This window comes from Chelon labrosus (genome assembly GCF_963514085.1).
Source record: "Chelon labrosus genome assembly, chromosome: 11".
Lineage (NCBI taxonomy): Eukaryota > Metazoa > Chordata > Actinopteri > Mugiliformes > Mugilidae > Chelon > Chelon labrosus.
This window is the reverse complement of record NC_140344.1, coordinates 5533567-5553344: the sequence shown is the minus strand read 5'-3', so window position 1 is coordinate 5553344 and position 19778 is coordinate 5533567. Positions and strand designations below refer to the sequence as shown.

The following is a 19778-nucleotide window of genomic DNA, read 5'->3' as shown; positions in this document are numbered from 1 at the left end:
CCTCCCCTCAGCCCATAGGACCCAAAGGCCCCCACTAACAACATTGTGCTGTCAACACCTTTTGGTGCCTTAGCTGCCTGAAGAGTTAGAGAAAAGTACAGCCTTTAACACTCTTAAAAACCAGTGCCAGAACCAATTCATTTCAGTATTTACTGCTATTTGGGAATGGCAGGTGCCTCAACGTGTTCGTAGTGGAATTCGGTGAAGGAAAGTTGTTTTCAAGTCCTCCCGTACCTTTCCTCCACACCCCCAAAGTGTCACTGTAGGAATTTGTTCTATAGGAGCAGGTAGTATGTTGGGATAGTCTGTTGGAGAGTTACGCAATACATGTTTAGGGAAAGAAAAGAGAGGAGCTGTGTCACTTGACATTTTGAATTTACTGCTCATTCCTCCCTCCAAATAACTTGCGCTGTGGCAGTTTAGAGCCACTGGCTGTGAGCACAGCTGCAGCTGTTTGTGTGTGAAGCTGTGGATTTTCGCTTGCAAGCTTTGAGACGACATACCCTTTCCTGCTTTACCTGTTAATGTTAACTGGTGTAGCCCAACAGTGCTTTCTTGGCTATAATGAGATAAAAACAAATGCGCTAATGTTCTCATTGGTTCCAGAAATGTGTGACAATATTTTACCTTTAGTTTCACATCTTGCACGTCTTTGCTTATGTGCAGTTCTTCTCTTTTTAAATCCAGTCAGCTCTTAGAGTTGTAGCTTCTGTAATGGTTTGGACCTCACTCACAGCCTTGTTGCGCGGTCTCGTGTGAACCCAGTCTCACGAGACCACTGCAAGATTTCTAAGGAGAAGATGCAGGGAACAGCCTGTGTTTGAAAAATCTTTCTGACGGTTTTATGAATTTGAAATCAAGTCTTTGAAATGATGAATAACCCTGTTGCCTATCCTGGCCAGGACTCCCTTGAAAACGAGGTTCTTAATCTCAATGAGATGGATGTGTTCGATGCATAAAGTCAGCAGCCTAGGGATCTTTAAAGTCCTCTTCATGGTCACAGAGAAGAAGAATCATCTTCATGACTGTAGAAATGGTAAAAAGTGATCACACCTAAGCACTGTGCAAAGAATGCCTAAATGCTTAAAGGTAACACTAAAACATACACAAAAGAATTGGCATCCACCTTTATTTTAATATAGAGTGAAATATTCTTCTTGCTCTACTAGAACCATTAACGTTCAGTAAAGATTAATCGCTGTTAAACCTAAAATCAGACTGCACCTACTTGGCTTCTGGCTGTATGACAGGTTCAGTTATTCAGCATTCCTTTCACAATCTCACCACAAGTCTGATCTGCACATTGATTGCTCAGAAGTTTGTTTCTTTCCAACTCATGTCAGTTGGAGAGACAGAACGCTGCCGAAATTCCGTATTACACTTCAGTTCCATCAACAAGCGTGGGGCACCAGTGCGGGATTGTTCACATTGTAAGCTCGCTGGCCTTTCATGCTTGGTTATTTAGTAGCTTTGAGCAGCGAAGGGGGAGGGAAGGGGTGGAGGGGGGTTTAAGCAATTAGCGTGTGAAATAGATATCCCCTGCTTTTCCACCCGCCAGCTCTGCTCTGCCCCGAGTACAAAGTGTTAGTCTGTCAGCAGTACCTTGACACAGGGAGAGTGCTCGCCGTTGTTTGTGCTTGTCTGGCGACCATCTCGTCTGATTACATGGTGCAGCGGCCGGAGGGGGGCTCCAAGGTAGCTGTGTCATTTCTCTACGATGACGCAGCACTTTGAGGGATCTAGAAATTTCAGTTCTGTGTTTTTGGCACTCAGAGCTGCCTCTTTTTTCCGCCACTTTGCAGTTTTAACATCTTCTAAACTACACCCTTTTTAGACAGAAGTACAAACCAACTCAACTGTGTTTTTTAAGACACTTACAGTATTAGTCTTTATTATGAAAGCCTTAAGGTGAAACATACATTTTACTCTCTGTTTAAGGAAGTGAACAAAGATGGTACAGAGATTTGTGTTTGTGTTATGTTTTACAAAAAAAAAGAAGTGAAATACAGCATGGGAAATAAATATATATATATATATATATATTTTGTTGTATCAAATTGTCTTTAAAAACCATGCCTGCATCATGAGAATTATTTACAGTACTTACTGTACATCAGCATATGTATTTACAGTACAGTCAAGATGGATGTTAAAATACATTTAACATATCTATATATATATATATCCATATCTATATCCAAACCATTTAGGTATTTGTTTTAATATAAAACAGTGTTAACAGACTTACGTGTGTTCAAAGAAGTGCAGCTTCGTAAAAAAGATTGAGAACTTTAAGGGCAGAGAGTATACATTCAGTTTGATCTAGTGAGACTGTGACAAAATTTAAGCAAAGTTTCTTTAAGTAACTAAGTCTGGTAAAGCCTGGGGAAGGCTCTTTGTATCTTTGTCGGAAAATCAACACTTTGCACTTAAAAATGGTAGACCAAAACAGTGGTTTACTGTTCTTTGTGCATACACAACTCCAGTTAGCGTCTTGCATGCTTTATTTTATTATACCCTTAAGACTTAGGATAACCCAGAATGTAACTTAAATTGGGACTGAAGCTGAATGAATTTCCTTCTCTGTCCAACAGACTAAAATAAAATCTGCCTGTTCTCCAAAATTAATTCGAAATGATTTTTACTAGAAAAATCTAAAAATAAATTATTAATACTCAGGATCAAAAACTTAACTTTAACCCACAATCTTTGGAAAAAGTAACCAAACTGATAAATCTAATGATCACCATTTTTCTTTGTGAAATGTCACAAGTTAATATATGCATTTTGTATCTAAGTTTTTGTTTGGTTGAACACCAAACTAAGAAACAGCAAAAACTGTGAGACGCTAAAACAATTTTTTTTTTCTTCTGTCCAGTCAATGTTTCACTGCTATTTTAATGACCTTCTGAGTTTCACTCATTGTAAAGGGGTTTATACATACCATGGACCGTGCTACATATCACAACATTTATAGCCTCAGCTAGTTTGCAAAGCCTGTTATCCTTCAGGCTCATCTAAGACTAAAATTAAATGCCACCTTAGAGGTGCAAACTGGGGCTGGTGTCCACAGAACATTAAATTGCAGTGTCAACAGGGTTCTTCAAACATCTGTGTCCAGTGGGGGAGGGAAGTCGAGACATGGTGACAGCGAGTCCTGACTGTGTGTGGAGCTAATCCCAGTGTCTGAGTCTGTGTCTGTGATGTCTAGAGGGGACAGGCTGTGTTTGAGTTTTACTGTCTGGGAGACGCTGCACTGAGTCTCACTTGTTAGAGGGACAGGTATGGGTTTCTTCTCCTCCTCTATGTTGTCCATGATCTGCAGTGAGTTCAGCTGGGCGGCCAGCTGCCAGCACTCTTTGTCCTTGGAAACCAGTGTACTGTCAAAGTGCTTCAGCTGCCTCTCTATTTCAGCAGCTTGGTTGTGAAGGGACACACCGGTGAAGATGCCGTGCCTCAGTTCATCATGTAGCCTCTTTAGTTCAGCAGCATAGAATGCTTCTTCTGTGTCAGAGGGAGTCCAGGAAGCCGCCGCCGCTGCAGCTCCTTCCAGCTCACCATCCTCATCTTGGCTCGGAGGAAAGCTGGCCTTCCTCAGCTCGGCATCTATATCCAGGGACAGCTGTAGGATGAGCGCCTGGTGCCTCTGAACTTGCATCTCCAGCTGTTCAACCCCATCACTGGTGTACAAGTACTCCTGAAGCTGCTCCTCACTGTGTGCCTCCAAATTTGAACCACAAGCCTGAGCCAGTGAGCTCTCAGCCTCCGCCTCCCTCTGCACTTGCATCTCAAACCGCTCCATATCCAAATCCAGCTCCCTTATCCGCTGGATCTGCTGCCTGATTGTGTGGTCCTGGTTGAGAATGAGCTGCACCATCCGGTCGACCTCTTCAGCACCCGGGGAGCTCTTGCTCTCCTTGTGAATCTTCTCCAGCTTCCGGAAAGCTTTCTTCACCAAGCGCTTTTGCTTCTCCACTGGTAGAGACTGGGCATACTGAGTGCGGCCATGCTTTGGCTTGGCCTTTCCACCCTTCTTAACAGGCTGAGGCACAAAATCACTGGTTTTGACTAAAATAAACTGGATAAAGGGTCTCTGGTCTCCCCAAGCATACCAGAGTCTCAGGATTCTGGTCAAAGGAGGCAAGGCTCTCTCAAAACCTTTCCACCGCTCAACAAGACAGAAGTCTTTGGTTTCCCCATGAAGAAGCCGCTTGCTTTCTGGGATTGACTTGTGATCCTCCAGTAATGCCTGAATCATATCTGCACATGTTGTGTGCTTTGTTACTCCACAGACAACCTTCTCTTCATTGCAGACAGTAACTTGGATCTCCTTTCCTACCACAGGCTCTGCATCTTTTGTCCTAGGAGAGACACAAAAAAAACAAAGCTTACACTTGTGGGTTTGGAATGACACATTTGGAAGTCTTAACCCTTCGCATCCAGGTTTTTCCAACAGTTTCCTGGCAGTAATTTATCGTCATCCATAACACTACAATGTTTACGTTAAACCATCAGAATACCTAACATTTCTTGAATCCCCTAACATGTCTGGGGAGTTAAGGAGAGATGACAGACTATGAGAAGGCAGAGAGAGGAGATTACATGCAAAATGGTCCCCAGTAGAACGTGAATCAGGGCAGATTACATTGCGTGGGCAGCGCCTTAAACCTGCATAGGCCACCTAGATTCATTTTAACAATGTGCTTCAAAGAAGAAGTATGTTTTCTTTTTTTTACATAGTCGCAGTACAACACAGATACTCTTCCAAGCCACTGAAATGCTTTCACTTTCTAAGTAATATGTTTTCATGAATAAATCCCACTTTGATGGGTTTCCATTAGGTCAATGAGCAGAAAACTACATTCGCTCATTTTGTGCTGCCTGGCTTGATTCTATTAGACTGTTACTCATCGTCTTATTCATCAGAGATGATCATTTAATGGTTCGGTTCTGAGCTATTTAACCCCAAGGCCCTCATTACCTTTTTGTCTGGACCGTAAAACTTGTTCAAAAATTGACCCCTGATGGGCTGACAATATCCATTTTTTACATGGCTAATGGACCACCGGTAATATCCACTACCTAATATCCAGTCATTAAATGATGGGCACCGGCAATGCAGACAGAACACACAAGTAATCGAATAAGTCGATAATGTTGCCAGACATTTCAATTTGATTTTAAGATAAAGAATGATGTATCACGGTATTATTTATATGAGAGATAGCATGTTAGGAATATTCTGCAGCTCATGTGATTAACTGCGTTATATTCTGATGGACTGCCAAGATTCTGTCTTCGTGAATTACATAGACATGAAGTTAAATCCTACTCTAAAGGAAAACTAAGTAACACATTATACTCCTGTAATTATACACAATGTCAAAGAAACCAGAGAGATTACCCATATAATATCACCAACAGACAAAAAAAATGCAGATGGATTTTGTGGGCTGAAGCAATGTTGGTCTGCGGTTTTGAAACTCAGCAGTCTTATTAATCTGTAATACATGAGAGTGATGGGGTAATCTAAAAGAACTCACAAATTTGGTTTCAAATGAACAGAAAACATCACTGAGGGAGTTTCGCTCTAGCTCATCAGGAGACTTGGTGACATTATGAGACTGATGGACCGAAACCACTGATGTGACATTTTTGAGTTTGTTTTATTATTTACTAAATATAGATAAAACTTTCTAAATGCACTCTTAACTGTATGTAAGTGAAATGCAAACTTTGTGATCAAAGTCAAATACTATGCCTGTTCAGCCTGACTATCACATGTTTGGTGTTGTTCCTGAGCTTGGTATGCAGTAATGGCTACAGATCTGAACCTTTTATCGTGTATCCGCTATCTGCTGGGACAGACTTGGCCGACTGAGGCTCGCGTCAACCACTGATTGTCACGAGAGAGGGGGAGGACAAAAGTACACATCCTCACAAGATGATACAGATACCCTCCCCCCTCCTTCACACTGACACCAGTAGGCAAGATATTAAACAATCAAAACGGAGAACAGAAATGCTGCATTGTCTCTCAGTTTTCGGATTTTACAGACTGATACTGCCGTGTTTGGGTTCCCACACAAAGTGAAAAACACACAACTGGAGCACTGTGTAAACTGCTGGTGAATAAGTTCTCAGGAATGCGAATACATACAATGCAAGAGGCAGGTTAATGGTTATTGAGACCCTCAAGCAGGGCAAAGCAAATACCTGAGCTATGCGTAGGCCAAACAAATCTGGCATGCCTCCTGCATTCATAGACATTGACCATGACGACTTTGACAGATTTCTACCAACCTCTTTCTACAACAGTGTTTGTGAAGACTAAAGACCACACGTGTATGACGTAGCAATCTAACGCAACAGCTCTGCAACACTTAATGTTTGGGTTGTTCAGAATTGTAAATACTTAAGCCAGCATCAGAAACTGCATCCAAACTGAATTCAACAACTGTAACTTTTGGGATTCATCATCGTATGAATTAAGATGCATTATTAAGGATTAATATGCAACCACCTACACACGGAAGATTTAAAGGGATAGCTGAGTTTCTTTGCTACATGAGGTACTTAATCATAGTAGGATGAAGATGAAGCAAGATGAAAACATCTTCCACCACTGGAAAGCCTGCACTGTTCATTCTGTATTGCAGTGCACGGATGGAAGATGGAGCACAGATGGTTACATGGGCGAATAGTTAAGGATGATTAGGAGAGGAGGGAATACATGACAGGGTAAAGAAAATAGTGTACTAAAAAGCTTTAAATAAACTGAAGCACAAATATTTCCTACGAACCCAAACATGCGAGAATCCTGTTTCTGTGCTCATTTCTCAACATACAGGTGGATAAACACGCTCTTTAGACAATTGGATATTTCAGGGAGGGTGACCCAGAACCTCAGCAGCGCAGGAAGAGGGTAAAGCAAGGCAGGGAAACACCTGTATTTGTCCCGGGCCACAATCACCAACACTCAGGCTACATCCGGCCACCACAGTTCAGTGGACAGAGGGAGGAAGGGGAAGAAAAATGGATTCCATATCGGTCGCTATGGTCTGCTTTCTGCTCCACTCTAATGTGAATAAAGTGTTATCAAATGTGTGTGTTTTTTGGCATTTGAGGCAACTACGATAACATTTCTGACTGCACACCTCCCGTGTCAACAAGAGATCGCTGATTACTGCTTTTGACTTGGATTCTGTAACGTGTCTGTAGAAGGAGAGGCCAGAAAAAAACTGCAGCTGATTGTGTTAGAGTGCGATGCTCGAGGAAAAACAACTGAGGAACAACGATGCACAAAGCTGTCACCTAAACCAAATGTAATTTGGACTAAAATGTGGAACTCAGGGGAGAGTATTTAAATGATTTGTTTTGTTTGTCATAGTTTAACATCCACATGTACGTTTTGACTTGTCGTCTTTTGTAAATTCCTGTAAATACTTTACTTTCCTGTAAGACTGAAACCTTAAAATGTTACACAGAACAAGTATTTTGAAACTGATATCAAAACTAGTAACACGTCCTGCCCGGTCTTACATGCATACAGTGCACGCACCGTTGGGCTGATTGCATCGCAGCTAACACGTTCATAAGGGTTGTCACTTTGGGTGCCATTTGATATGCATAGCTTGGGATTAAGCTGCGCCACAAATGAGGGTGCCCTCATAGGTCATAGCTTTAGTCTGTAAATACAAAGCTGTTACTGATACTATAATGAACTCAGACTTGATGTGGAATTGGATTTTACAAGCACGTTAAAAGAAAACTAAAACATAAATTTCCTGTCACAATAAGGATGCGTGCTGCAGGGCGAGTATCACAGGAAGGGTTACACCTCAACACTTGACACTCGAGCAGACCCAAGAAACCTGAGCGGACCCACTTGACCTCAGGTTGAACTTAGAGGTATCCAGTGAGACATCAGAGAAATGGGACACAGCTACACTTAAACTTACAGGAATTCTGGTGCAAGTTCCTGCGCGGAGATCACGTTACGGCTCTACCGCGGTGGCATGGCTCGCTTCGATTGTAACACACATAATGACACCTTGTAGACATTAACCATCCCCTCCTGTGTCATAAATTTGCAGCTACAAGTTGCCACAGAGGACGGCATGCAGGTGGTTTCGAACAAGTCATAGCAAATTAGAATTATAGCCCTCCATGGCCTCAACAGGTTTTCTCAAATCAGTGGTGATAGGATAGGGTGATGCAGATATTTCAATTGAGAACTAGGCTTTGATAGCACATGGGGAAGTATATGGTGTAGCCAGCTGCTGTCAACATGTTTTGATTTCCTTGCCGTGGAATGAAAATTTGGTTTGCATCTGGATTAGTGTCGATGCAATTGCAGTTTTTCTCTTTCAAGTCAAATAGACTGTAAGGTGAGGTACGACTGTTGGATATACAGTAAATTATTCCCGAATGAAACGCACTGATAGATTCATCTATCTACAATGGCGCCTTCCTTTACATTCTTTTAATGTAATTTCTGTATACAGTGAGAAACTGCATGCTCATAATCGTCCTTAAATGTAATTTCCAATGATAACAGCACTCTAATTAGCAGCAAACACAAAGAAGACTTAAGGCCAATGTGAAAGTCAGCGGTTTAAAAGGTATTTTGACCTGGCGAGGGTGCTGGACGTAAAATCAAGGCATCATGAAAGAGGTTAAAACTCATCCTGAGATGAAGGTGGACGTCTGCTACAAATTTAATGACGATCCGTTCAATAGCAGACATGACGCGTAAAACTACAAATGTCAGCCTCACTGTGGCACCAGAGGAAAAGTCAGGGGATCATCCAAGTCAGTAATATTCATCATCTGGCCTCCTTTGAATATTTGTGCTATATTTCATGGAAAGCAATCCAATTATTTTTAAGATACGTTGCTATTTGTTGCGTCGCATTTCTTGAGTCTCTCAAGGAACTCTTTAAAACTAGTTCCTATGAAAATGATTACTACATCTGTACCTGGTAAACTAACCCTTTAAAATCAGCTTAAGAAATCTCAGCACCTGCTGGTAGACACGACACACCACATTGCAGACACATGACCTTTACTTTGCTCTCCATTAAGGAAATGTTAATAACATCAAGCCATTCCATTGGCATTCGATTAACTACTCAAAGCAGCCCTGACTACCATGCAGCGCTTAGTTTATCCGGTCATGTTGAAAATGTGCTGGCCTGTAATATGTGCATAAAAGCATAAAACATACAATGACCAAAACATTCAATATAGAAAGTGTAGTGTTTTTTTTCTTCTTATTTGTTCAACGGAAGTAAGGAACACAGAGAATAAACTCAGGGCTGGACAAGAGACACTTCCTCTGGCTGTTATCTTAAAGAGGATGAGGAAATAACATCACTCTTCTATCTGGATATGTTGATCTCTGGGAAGACTCCCGCTCTGATAGGCATCTGTGAGCAGAGACACAACACACCCCTTCCCCTCTCTTCCTTTCCTCTGCGAAACCACCCACCCCTATTATTTTCTCCCCCAGCGCGTCTGTGAATCACCAAATACGCTTGTGCTCGTTGAAAATAAATGACTTCTCTTGTCTCTTTCAACACAAGCAGCGCTGTTTTTATATTGTCTGCTGCAGCCTGCTAGTCTGCATAACCGCGTCATTTCAGCAGCTAATTGGCCCTATGCACAATGCTGTAATGCTGCAATTGTGGCTAAGAGCAAGAGGTCACTACATTGCTTTGGCCACATTTGTCACTGGCTGGCAACCGTTTCATTTGAATCTCCTAGAGGCCTGCATGTGCCGCATGGCGACATGACACCCTCACGACCTCACTGTGACCCTGATGGTAAAGAGTATTCAATCACACATTGTCAGCTGTAACCATCTCCACTTTTGACTTGTATTTGTGTTCATGAGCCTCACATCTTATCATTCTTTGGCAAACATCCAGCTCAGTCTTTCAGTAAGAGCCAAGTTTCTGAAAACCAAACAGTTGACATATCTAGAGATCTAAACACTTGAGATAATTATAGGAGCAGCAATGGTAATTACTACGCAATACAGACAAAAAATAAGACGTCCACTGGAGACAGCTTCAGTCAGACTGTTTGAAGTTATCAAAGATAATTCTTCTCGACTATGTGTGATGTGAAAACACATCCATTCTGCTGCTGGTGCCACTGTCAACGAGGTTTGTACAGTAATTTAGCATTAAAGCTGGTTTCACTTCTGCACTTAATCCATACCCTTTTTATTGGTTTTGGTGGTAAGTGAGAGTAATGAGTGAATCTCATGAAAAATACTTTCCTTATTGCGTTCCCCTGCAAGGGATGAGACCGCAGCCCAGATACACTCAAAGAGAATCTGTGTTTGCCAGCTCTGCTCAATAAAAAATTGCAGTCAACAATCCAAACAGAGTCTCCCATGCACCGGCAACAGACGACAGCTTGTGGCTCAGTCAATCTAATCTTCCCACCTTTTCAAAGCTGCGGCTGGACCTCAGCTGCAGACGAAGGCACATCAAAAGGCCAAGATAGGCACTTGGAGAAATTGCTAAAGCAAATTATGCAAGTGCTGATGACAGGACCGCTGTTCTAAGGCCTCTCTGTCTCAGATGAAACGGCTATTAAAAATAGCACCTGTAGTAATTACAGAGGAGGGGAAGGTTGGAGCTCCTGTGAGCTGGTGTACAGTGCTGGGTATAGTTTAAGGAATGAGGATCACCACTGAAGGTTGCATTTCATGTATCTATGTTTTTTTATGGATTTTAAAGGCCCCCAGTCCTTCCTCCCTCCTCTGCATGTACACAGACACTTGCACCTCTGCCTCCGAGTTTGACTCGGTTTCCACATACAGTATTACCCCTAAATGGTAATATGGCAGCACATAAACTTTGTGATGTTGGTTGATATTGGTTTAAAACAGTAAGATAAGTCTGTTGTACGGTTATTAATGTCACTGAGAGAAAGGGGAAAAAAGAAAATTCTATACTCATAAGAAGTTTGTCTCCTAAATTAATTAATTTAATTGCGCATTTGACTGATTCGGTTATGAGTACTTTACTTACATTTGTACAGCAGCCTGTAGAAATATTCTAATACAAGCAGGTAAAAATATATGTGTGCGAACTCAAAACTTCACTATCAACTTCCCTGTGTCGCTAAGACACACGCTAATTCGATGCGCGCTGCGTTGTGCGTAATTCGTCTCCCTCCTCGACGGTTCACCACTAAGTGCTTTCCAACACTTCTGACTCGCAGGGGGGAAAAATAAAACACTCTCAGAAGGTTTGAACAAATCTCATCGTGTTACCTGTTTTTCAGTCGAGCTTTCAGGAAGTTTTTTCCAAACGGAGCCATGACTCGGGAGCGCAAGGAAGCAGACCGGCGATCCGAAATGCGTTACAGTCCCAGCATGGCAGGACGGCGGACACCTAATGGAATGTTTCAGGAAAGTTAAGGGTGTCCCGTTTGCAACTCTGTCCGACCCATCCGAAAAGCGGAGGGAGGTGTTTCCCACGACTTCAGAGATTTGGTGGTGAAACTCTTCCACCTGCAGGATCAAAGGCAGAAACTCCCACACTGAAGGAAGAGAAGAAAGTACATTCCTATGGCTGTTTATTTCAAAAAGTGTTCTAACATAGCCTAAAAAATATTGGGATTTTAGAGAAACTACACATGCACATTTCATAAATGATAAATTGTTTGAGCTGCACTTCATAACATCTAGGATAAAGTGTAACCTCCTGGGGGTCTGGCAACTTAATGTGGCTGCTGGGTCCAAATGACAAGGATGAAATTCAGATATCAAGTCAGTCCAGCAGTCTAGTGGTTCACATGCTGGATATGTCTCTTATTGGACACACAAGTGTCAAAGTTGTTCCAACTGGGCTATTTATATCAAAAGGAGATCATTCTCTGTGGGAGCCAATTATAATATGGCTGGAACAGTTGAGACAGACAGCTGAGGCACCTCTCTTGGCTTTAAACACGTCCAAGGTTGGGACACAAGAGAAAGAGAGCACCTAATTGTTGCATACTATTGTTCCATAGGATTCCAAAGTATTTATTTTTATTGAAACATTTCTGTAACAAAACCATAACACAAAAGCTCGGTTTTAACTACATTAACAGAAGTCAGAATATAATGGTTGACATTGTAGTGTTTGACTTTTGTTTACTTGTATTTCGTAGCCGCCCAGAGAATAATCTCAGCCTTGATGCCAAACCAGATCTGATTATTTACACTGCTTTTATATTTTTTTATTTTAATTTCAAGTATACAACCTGGATGAAACCTGGAAGAACCATGAAGATGACAGCTGAAAGCTCTCAAACAGCCACCAAATGGATCTGGTGGGGAGTGTGTCTCCAAGAACAAACTTTTTCACAGAATTTTCCCCCAAACATATTCAAGTTACAGCTATGATGAATATGGGCTTAAAGTGTAGACTCTCAGCTTGAAGTCAAAGCATTGAGTTGGCGTTCCTGCTGTCTCTCTGATGGGCTCGTCTTGTTTTTACAGCCTAAAGATTTACTGTTTCACTCGCATTTAAGAGCTCCCGTGAATGCATGTTGTGGGTTAAGAGAAACGATTTCAAAATTAAAGTGCCCTACTTGGAACTGATCCAAGGGAATAATTGAAGGGAATATCCCACACCTGTCCAATTGTCCCTTGATAAAGAGGAGGCTGCATATTTAAGAGCCATAAATCGTAAACATTTCCTCCAAAGCCGAGAATCTGCACTTAAAAAATAAGGAAAGAAAATGCTCAGGAAAAAAACTCCAATTTGTTGAAAACCTCTCATGATCATGTGATACGTCAAAGGCTTAGAATGCCAATTAGCATAAAAGGCTGTTAATGATTTACAGTTAAATCCTGTTATATACACATTTAGATCACGAAGACTAATGTTTTTTTTTTATCAGGCACTCGTTTAGACAACCACCTGTTGATTTAAAAAGAGACACAGTTTACAATATGAATAGATGTGTTTTATCTCCAGATAGTGACACAAAGAGAGAGTCTGATTAGTGCACCCTCCCACATCACCCCCGCTACCCATCACTGGGAGACATGAGCAAATCAAACCCCAGACTCTGCGTATCCATGACGGGAAGTAGCCAAATCTTCCGAGCCCTGACGCAAAAACCTTTCGCCTCGTGATGCCAAAGTGACGTCTGATGAACTGATGACACAGAGAAAGGAGGAAAGAGATGATATGAAGAGAGATGGATGGGTGGATGGCACGAGGGGGCCGTGTTAGTGGGTGGGAAGGGGGGGGGGGGGGGGGGGGGCGGAGATGCAGAGAGGTGGTGGGAGGGAGGGGAAAGGGGGGTTGAGAGACTGATCCTCTGACATCACATCAGCTCTTATATACTGAGGGAATGGAGCCCACTGCACTTCACATCCAACCAGAAAACTGCAAACGCGTGTTTGGATCTGGAAGAGAATCAGAAGAATCAGAAGAAGAAGGAAAAAAAGGAGCAGCATTATTAAAATCCTCTCTCCAGCAACTTTAGCTGTCAGGGTCTGACCCTTAACCTTATGGACTAGATTCCTCCTCAGGTGAATTCTTCAGCGTGGGACCCTTTTTTTTTTTGGTTTTTAATTTTGTTTGGCTCATCAAGATGCAGGCACAGTTGGCGTGTGTGCTTCTCCTCTGTTTCACTTGTGGTGCCCTTAATACAGGTAAGCAGTGGAGTTGTCCACGCATAATTTCATATTGATAAACAAAAAGAGGGAAACGCCACGACACTGTGTCTAGCCATTTCCCTCTCTCAAAAACTACTGTATGCAACATGTGGTGCATCACTTTGTAATGTTGTTGCATATTACTGAATAACAATTCCTCCTTCAGACATTCTTTTTAGAACGTGAAGGACTTTCTGTCTTGGCTGTCCAGAACATAATACTGCAATACCGTGCAAGAAAAGTTATTTATTCTCAGGGCTGTTTCTTTTTTCTTGACTCACATAGCATTAAAATATTGTGACTTGTTGATTCACCATTCCCCCGTCTCATCGGACCATAATCCCTTTTCCCTCAGCGATCCGATGCAGTGATGCATCATTCATGCTCTAGAAGTCACGAGCATTGCAAAACATTCTTTGCAATCAAGCTCAAATGAACTCATTTTTATTCGTTTATTTTGCATTAAATACGTAAATAAGTCTAAATCCTTGTGGAATTAAAATGGACTGCAAAGTCTGTATTTGGTCAACGAGCCAGGGAAAGACAGAAACATTTGGATCCATGTCTTGCACAGAAAGACGCTGCATGGAGAAGTTGTGCTTTGTCTAACTCTTAGGGCACATGGTGATCAGTAGTGTGTCAACCTTAAAGATCAAAGGTGGTTACCATCCGACAAGAATGTTGCAAAACTCTTCATGTCACCTCACAAAGATGATCAATTTGTCTAAGTACTAGCTGATAACACTGGGCAAATTGATAAAGAGCATCTATAGCACCGTACGTAATTGGCATCTGATTTTTAACTACTAATTGGATCTGGTTGAAGGTTTCTCTCCTGTTTTTCTTTGACAGACGTCGACCAGGAGCAGCGAGCACTAGAAGAGGAGCTACTCAGCAGTCTCTTCACTTCGAAGGTACACTGTGTTTTCGCAGCTGTGAAATCAGAGACTGGGTTTCCAAGACACTTCAGTCCACCCTGTCAGTCAGTGACCCCTGTACCTCCCTCAAACACACACACACACAGGCTGCCCAGGTGTTCTTTCATGAAATCCATGCTTCACTCATAGCCTCACCTTTCGCTTGTGCTCATGCTGAGTGCAAGATAAATCATTTACTATACAAGGTATTATTTGTGCCACTCATGTCCGAAGAAAAAACAAAAAAACAACACTCTATTTGCCGCAGTCGTGAGCACGTCCTCCTCCACATGAGGAGAAAGTAAGATCTGACGCAGAAGGAAGTAACTGAGCTGTAACTTTTAGGTTTTTATCGCATTTATCTGGCGATGTGCGCTCAAGGCCGCGCAAAGCTGGAGGAGGGAAGCGAAGGCGAAAGTGGACCCACAGGCGCGCAGAGACCGATGGCCGAGCCTAATAGGATTCAGATAGACCTGACAGCATCGTAACGACACGTCTTCCACCTCTCTTTCTTTGATAAATAACCGCAGGGCTCGTAACGGGGGACGTGATGGTGACAAATCAGCCATGTGATTCATTGCTACTGATGCTCGGAGGTTGCTCAGGGGTGATGATTGTAATAATAACTTGCCGGATGACTGATGGAGTGCTCCAGAGACTGGAAAGCGCAGCATTCTATTGAGATGCTAGAGGCTCTATCTGAACAATACACATGTCTTTTCTTTCTTTTCTGTTTTTTTTTTTTTTTTTTGGTGACAACTAAATGGACTGACCTGCTTTTCCACTTTTCTCATCTGATTAGCGGTAGGAGGTAGATCTACCCTGTGGCTCTTCAGTATGATTACATTTTTCTACAGCCAGGCTTCATGAGTTGGTCTATCAGGTCTGAGCCTGACCACTGCACTACCTATCAGCTTGTAATCCTAAATGTATATTAAGCATTTTCAGATTTTAAGCAGCTTTCTGTAGAGACACTAATTGATTTCACTTATTAATTCATTCACTTATATTATCCATTTACTAACTAGAATTAAGGTAGTAGATCACAATGAAGCTACATAATCCTCCGTGTGACCTTGCAACACCTGGCCCCATTCACTCACTTCATTTAGAACTAAATTAAAACCATTGAAGTCTTTGATCCGTGATTGATTTCCAAATGTCAGCAGCTCATGTTTGATCCCGGGAGTGTTGTTCTTTGGACGCCTCCACACCTTTAATTAGCTACATGTCTCCTTCCTGACAAACAAAAGGAACCTGTCTGGCTTCTGTCTTTACAACATCAGAGGACACTAGATCCCTCTGCTGCTCATAAAACGACATGAGCGGAGCGCGCCTCGGAGCGCTCGTGGCCACTAACAATAAGTCGCAGCCGCCAATTTCCCTCCGTCAGCCTCATTGACACCCAGAGGTCTCTGCGGCGGCGAGTGTGACACCGGCGGCCCACGCGCACGGAGGACCCCCTGGGGGCCCCTCGCCATCTCTCGCCTTCAAACTAGATTATAGCGCAACATGCGGCAGCTAAATGAGGTTAGACGTGGATGAAATCTCAGTTGGGTGCTTATAAGAATGGCTAAGAAAAGCAAAGATATTTTCTAACTGCTGTCTCGACATATGGCCGTCTGCATCAGTGCACAGAATGTAGTGTTAAAGTGTCTGATGCAGCATCCTCAGTGTCTCTTAAAAGGAATAGCCATGGTCTTGTAACTGCTTTGACTACTGTAACTGTGAAAAGCAGCACATTAAAGGGCTGTGTGGGGAAAAGCTCCAAAATAGTATTTACACCACAGTACTTCATAAAACCAAAGCTGTGAATGGAATAACAATGAAATAGGGTTTAGAGAGATTTACACAATTTATGACTGGATAAGGACTAAGAGCAAAAACATGCAGAATTGTTCTTTCTAACCCTAACCCTAAATTGCTTTATGATGGTGACCTGATGATCAGATCAGTGCATTTACTTATTCAGTTCTAACTTAATAAACCAGAAAACTGAAGAAAGGTTTGCACAGAAAATTGTCAAAAGGATGTAATAAATGTAAAACTTTAACATAAAAGTTAAAACATCAGGTTGTTTAATTGTGTTTTCATCTTCTGCGGCTTCTCCTCAGCTCAAGATTCGCTTCACCACAGTCCAAAGCATGAATTAAACCAGAATTCAATTCAATATGTAATATCTTTAAATGTAGAAAACCCACAGTCACATCCTGAATTCGATTTGGAACCGTATCCTTCCTCCGGCTGACCATCCCCTCCTCCGTCCCTGTCCCCTTCTCCGCAGATGAAACACAATAAGCAGAGTGCCCCCTACTGGCGCGTGTCGCTGACCAACCTGTGTAGGATGATGAGCAGCCTGAGGCAGGAGGCATGGACCGGCGAGGAGGAGGAAGAAGGCGAGCTGAGGGACGAGAGCCTCCAGCTGCTGGGGGAGCTGTACAACCTGCAACACATCTGCCAAGCGCTGCAGAGCCGGGAGGAGAGGGTGAGATGACACGCACACACAGTGACAGAAAAAGTAGTCGTCTTTATACAGTATAAGATGTTTTTTTTTGCATGTTTGCTAAGAATTGCATGTTTCTGTGCATGCTGTAAGAGTGGAAGCACCGCATCAACTTTATTCTCTCATCCCGACAGCATGAGCTTTGCGTTTATGTAGATCTGAATTTGATGAAGAGGTTACGAACACCATTAGAATATTTTATCAGCTTATCTCATACAACCTGTCTGCTCAACAAATACGAGACAGCACAATAGAAAAGAGTAATATGCAGTGTTTGTCATTTTAGAGGAAATCTTTAAGGATTACCAGTACCATTAAATTGTACACTTCCCACCTCACACATAGAGGCTTTTTTGTTTTGAACAGAAAATGTGGATTCCATTTGACAAATTTTTACAAAAATAAAAGCTTTTTCTCTAAATTAAACAGCCAGTTGTCGAGCTGAAGTGCTACACAAGAGTGAAAGCTGCAAAAAAAAAAAGAAGCACAAACACAACACATATAACCCAGCGGAGCCAATAACAGCATGTCTTGGCAGATATACAGTGTCCTAAACACATGTATTGTGCTACACACTCACAACCACACAGCATCCTTGCCTAGAGTAAACACACCCCATTAAATCTCTCCCCGTCCTTGTGTCCTCCTCGCTCCCCTCCGTCATGTTCTCCTCCACTCTCAGCTCCTTACACAGCAGCTTTCCGCCTCTTTTTTTTATAATTTATTTATTTATTTTTTTTAAATCTTAACACAACGCCTGCAGATTAGCACCTGTTTTGCCATGCATGAAAGCACTGAGCGGGAGCACTCGTTTAATCACAGCTACGCCGCCGCAGCTACCCATTACCCTGCCACTCAGCAACAAAACATGTGTTTGCCTGCCGTTTCCCCGCGCGTTGTGTGACACTCATCTGCCACCGTGTCTCCCTCTGCCCCCCCACCCACAGCTACTCCAAGACTCTCTAGAATACTCAGAGGAGAACAGTGACACTCCACTGAAACGAAAATCACCATACATACTGAAGAGGCAAGTTGGGCACACCGCCAAGTCCAGGAGGCCGTACATCTTAAAGCGAAGTACAGTTTACTGACAGAGCCATCCTGCTGACCGAAGTGACGTTTTAGGGGACCAGACCGCATACCTTCTGTGATCATGTGACCGTGTTTTTAATCTCTCTGTCTTCTTGTAGCTGCAGTGTTTTTTTTTTTTCTTTTCCTGTTTTTATCCAGATAGACCCTTTGATTGTATGTCCGACACTGAGGCTCCTGAAAATAAAACCCTGAGCAACCAACAGATGTGGATCTCTGAGAAACTGTATTTATTTAATCTATTTCTTCACGACGCCATAAGTCTATTTTGTTTGAGGATATGATTAAATGAGTCATGGTACAAAACCAGTGTGATGTGACAATTTGTCTTTTCTGTTTTTGACACAATAAAGCTGAAAGGACTGCACGGTTAAATGAGTAAAAAAAAAAAAAAGAGCATTTCTTTAACGTTTGGGTACAAACAAAGGATCACCAAAAGTTGGACTAATAACCTCAGCACTTATATTTTGTAATAATTAATTACCGTGAACAGTCTGGGAATTCACCCTTTTTTTTAATTAAAAGTACATAGATCTTTGAAGCATTTTGTTCTTTCAGTGAAACTAATGTTCAGCATGTATGATTCAACAAGTATGTGCCATTATAAATAACAGAAAATGTAATAAACCTTTCTTAGTGATAGACTGTTATCAGAAAGAAAGGAACTATTGGAACTGTGAATAGTTATGGCTTGAAAAGTCTGCCGCTGTAATTCATTAATTAATAGCCCATTCTAATTCAACACGGAACGTCTGAACCTCTTTATAATCACTGGCTAAAATACGGTCTATGCCCACCATACACTGACATGCTGCTAGAAATATGATGGGATTAATCTTCAGGTGAATATTGTCTCAAATGCACAGTTTTACTCCTATTTGAGTAAAATCCAGTAAAGCATCACTGTGTACATCTTAAAGGTACAACATTATGACCTAATGCTGTGTAGGTCTGTCTTGTGCCTACAAAACAGTTGTGACTCATCAGAGAATGGACATGGGCCTTCTGAGGGTGTCCTGTGGTGTCTGGCAACAGAATGTTATTAGTGGGGGCCTTTGGGTCCTATGGGTTGAGGGGAGGGGCGTCTGTGGATCATCCTACAGATACTTGATCAGTTTGGGATCTAGTGAATTTGGAAGCCAGGTCAACACCTTGTGCTGTTCTTCATGTTTTTTGAGTTGTTCCTGTTTTTGTGTGTGGGCCTGTGTCAGGGAAACCTTTGGACCTGACATTCATGTGGATGTTACTCAGACATGTAGCACCCACCTAGACCAGACCAGGCACCCCACCCTATAGCAATGACACTCCTTGATGGCAGCAGCCATCCCCAGCAGGATGCAGCCAGCAGAACATTGTATTGTCACAAGATGGTCAATTTTATTCTCCCGGTCATAATGTTGTGGCTGATCGGTGTAAATCATGTGTGAAATACTTTCTTGGCAGGAAACAGAAGTCAAAACTCTTGAGATGGCCAAACACATTGTTGAATTTATTCTCCCATGGCTTTTGCATGAGTCAGAAAGCTACAGAATATTTTATCCTTTAAAGATCAATTACAGATCAGTAACTACAAAGATGCCATCAGTTCTCATTG

At 42.2% G+C, this 19778-nt stretch overlaps 2 protein-coding genes across 2 annotated transcripts; one reads left to right on the top strand and one right to left on the bottom strand.

Annotated features, from left to right (window-relative positions):
* Positions 1-1916: 1916 nt before the first annotated feature.
* Positions 1917-11833, bottom strand: rassf9 (Ras association domain family member 9). Its single transcript, XM_084554742.1, has 2 exons — positions 11294-11833; positions 1917-4361 (listed from the first exon to the last, which is right to left on the bottom strand). The coding sequence occupies exons 1-2, from the start codon at positions 11338-11340 to the stop codon at positions 3104-3106; spliced, it is 1305 nt and encodes a 434-aa protein (XP_084410868.1). The 5' UTR covers positions 11341-11833; the 3' UTR covers positions 1917-3103.
* A 1525-nt stretch (positions 11834-13358) lies between these two features.
* nts (neurotensin) lies at positions 13359-18363 on the top strand. The gene is made up of 4 exons (XM_084555788.1): positions 13359-13672; positions 14528-14589; positions 16877-17077; positions 18043-18363. Exons 1-4 carry the CDS (start codon positions 13612-13614, stop codon positions 18184-18186), a joined length of 468 nt encoding a protein of 155 aa, XP_084411914.1. The 5' UTR covers positions 13359-13611; the 3' UTR covers positions 18187-18363.
* The last annotated feature ends 1415 nt before the right edge of the window (positions 18364-19778 follow it).

Bases quoted from the DNA above. Each gene is read 5' to 3' on its own strand.
- nts (XM_084555788.1), top strand. From the start codon at position 13,612: ATGCAGGCACAGTTGGCGTGTGTGCTTCTCCTCTGTTTCACTTGTGGT. The intron at 13,673-14,527 runs GTAAGCAGTGGA...TTTCTTTGACAG, and splicing joins TTGTGGTGCCCTTAATACAG to ACGTCGACCAGGAGCAGCGA. The intron at 14,590-16,876 runs GTACACTGTGTT...CCTTCTCCGCAG, and splicing joins GCAGTCTCTTCACTTCGAAG to ATGAAACACAATAAGCAGAG.
- rassf9 (XM_084554742.1), bottom strand. From the start codon at position 11,340: ATGGCTCCGTTTGGAAAAAACTTCCTGAAAGCTCGACTGAAAAACAG. The intron at 4,362-11,293 runs GTAACACGATGA...TGTCTCTCCTAG, and splicing joins AAAGCTCGACTGAAAAACAG to GACAAAAGATGCAGAGCCTG.